This window comes from Lipotes vexillifer, unplaced genomic scaffold (assembly GCF_000442215.2).
Source record: "Lipotes vexillifer unplaced genomic scaffold, Lipotes_vexillifer_v1.1 scaffold982, whole genome shotgun sequence".
NCBI classification, from domain to species: domain Eukaryota; kingdom Metazoa; phylum Chordata; class Mammalia; order Artiodactyla; family Lipotidae; genus Lipotes; species Lipotes vexillifer.
The window spans coordinates 1,800,922-1,802,884 of record NW_006789467.1 but is presented as its reverse complement, the minus strand read 5'-3'; the positions used below and the strand labels follow the sequence as shown (position 1 = coordinate 1,802,884).

At 52.5% G+C, this 1,963-nt stretch overlaps 1 protein-coding gene across 1 annotated transcript in view; it reads right to left on the bottom strand.

Moving 5' to 3' along the window:
* Window positions 1-1,515: 1,515 nt before the first annotated feature.
* The window catches only part of CENPV (centromere protein V), an 11,087-nt gene continuing 10,639 nt past the window's right edge, over window positions 1,516-1,963 (bottom strand). The window contains exon 6 of the mRNA XM_007462673.1: window positions 1,516-1,640. Within this exon, the coding sequence (XP_007462735.1) occupies window positions 1,516-1,640 (125 nt within the window). The remainder of the gene's footprint in view (window positions 1,641-1,963) is intronic.

Genomic DNA, 1,963 nt, shown 5'->3' with positions numbered 1-1,963 from the left:
AAAGAGTCCGCCTGCCAACGCAGGGGACACAGGTTTGAGCCCTGGTCCAGGAAGATCCCACATGCCGCGAAGCAACTAAGCCCGTGCGCCACAACTACTGAGCCTGCGCTCTAGAGCCTGTGCTCCACAACAGGAGAGGCCACCGCAGTGAGGCCCGCCCACCGCAACGAAGAGTAGCCCCTGCTCGCTGCAACTAGAGAAAGCCCGCGCACAGCAACAAAGACCCAACGCAGCCAAAAGTAAACAGATAAATTTTAAAAATAAAATAGTATTAAAGAGACACAAAACTATGTGTTTTATATATCGTTGCAAGAGGGAAGGCAGGTCAGAGGGGACATTCACTGCACCAGGATATACTTGTTTCACGCATACAACTTTTTACCAGCTCCTTCCAACCGGCTGTCAGCTGACATGGTGACCACACGGAAACCCAGTGTGTCTGTATTTCCTTCCCCCACCCCTTTTTCTGGTCTATCCTATGTCCCAGATCATTTCATGATTCACTTTCCTAAAGCAAAGAGCAATTATTTATTAGGCGTTTGCCTTTATGTATATACCCAGCACTTGGTAATGGAAGAATGCTTTAGGAATGCATCTTGTAATAAAAAGCACTGATTATAACAGGAAGTGACATGAGACACAGAGAGCGGGGACAGGGAACCAGTCAAAAGGCTTCCCAACGCCTGTAAGGTAAAGACCCGGGACTGTCCGCAGTCGGCTTCGACGTATTTTTCTGACCCACTGCTTCTTTCCCCCCACAAGCCTCCAGGGTGACCTGGCTTTACCCTGTGCCCGGACCTCTGTCCACAGCTACTTATCCCTTCTCTCTTCCCAAATCTTGCTTCCTTTAAAAATACACGCTCAAAGGGGTTATTTATGGGTAGAGGGGCTCAGTTTTGGAAAATGAAGGGCTGTGGAAATCGGTGACACAAAAACATAAACGTAATCAACACTGCTGAGCTGTGTGCTAAAAATGGTGAAGATGGTCAAGTTTATGTTATGCGTATTTTACCACAACTGGGACAAAAAAGAAAAAGAAATCAGAAGCTGATTTACCTCTCAAAAAAAAAAAAAAAAAAAAAAAAGGCTCCAATCACACTCCCCGCAGGTCTCCCACGACCAGCCTTCTCTCCTCCTAGACGCTCATTCTCTTCCCAGCTCGGTGGCCCATGACGCGTTTCTAACAGCCCCTAAGTTTGCCTCCTGACCCCTCCCTCCCGACGTGGCTGCAGGCGCCAGAACAGGGCTCAGTAAACACCTGCCGCTCAGTGACTGGCCTCAGCAGCAAAATCAACGTACAGAGAAAATGATAAACCGCAGTAACTGCTTTAATGTTAAAAATATTTATTTTTCTAAAAGATCACACAAAAGTCGGGAAGAGATAGAAGGGTGTCAGCTAGCCTATGTCAAAATCTGAGCCGAGGGAGGACAAGAGCTGCCTGAAGACACTGGTGCCGGAGCCGACTGCGGAGATGGGGGCGGCCATGGGCCCTCCTGAGCGGGAGGGGCAGGGGCTCACTCCTTAGACATGCTCTTGATGGTCTTGTGCTCCTTCATGGCCTTCTCCCAGTCGCTGCCGTTGAACTCCTCGACCACCACGCTGCGCACGGTGCCCTCGTCCAGGCAGTGGGGGGCGATCCCTACAGGGAAGCCAGCGGGGCGTGAGACCCGGCAGCAGGCTGGCTCTCAGACCAACCCAGCCCGCAGGTGTCACAGGAAGCGGGATCTCCGAGGGGCCCTGCGCCCCCGCTCCTGGCCCACTCCCCCCATCTCTGAGATGGGGGCCTGGGACTCGCGGCTGGACCTCACTCAGTACCAAGCTGGGAGGACAAAGGCGGGGTAGGCCTCAAGCCCAGAGCCACCTCTGCCTGGCAGCCTGGAGGCTTCACAGACCTGGTCCAGGGCTCAGAGGGGCAGCTTTCTGAGCATTAAACACCTCCCCATCCGTACAGGAAGGTCAGCA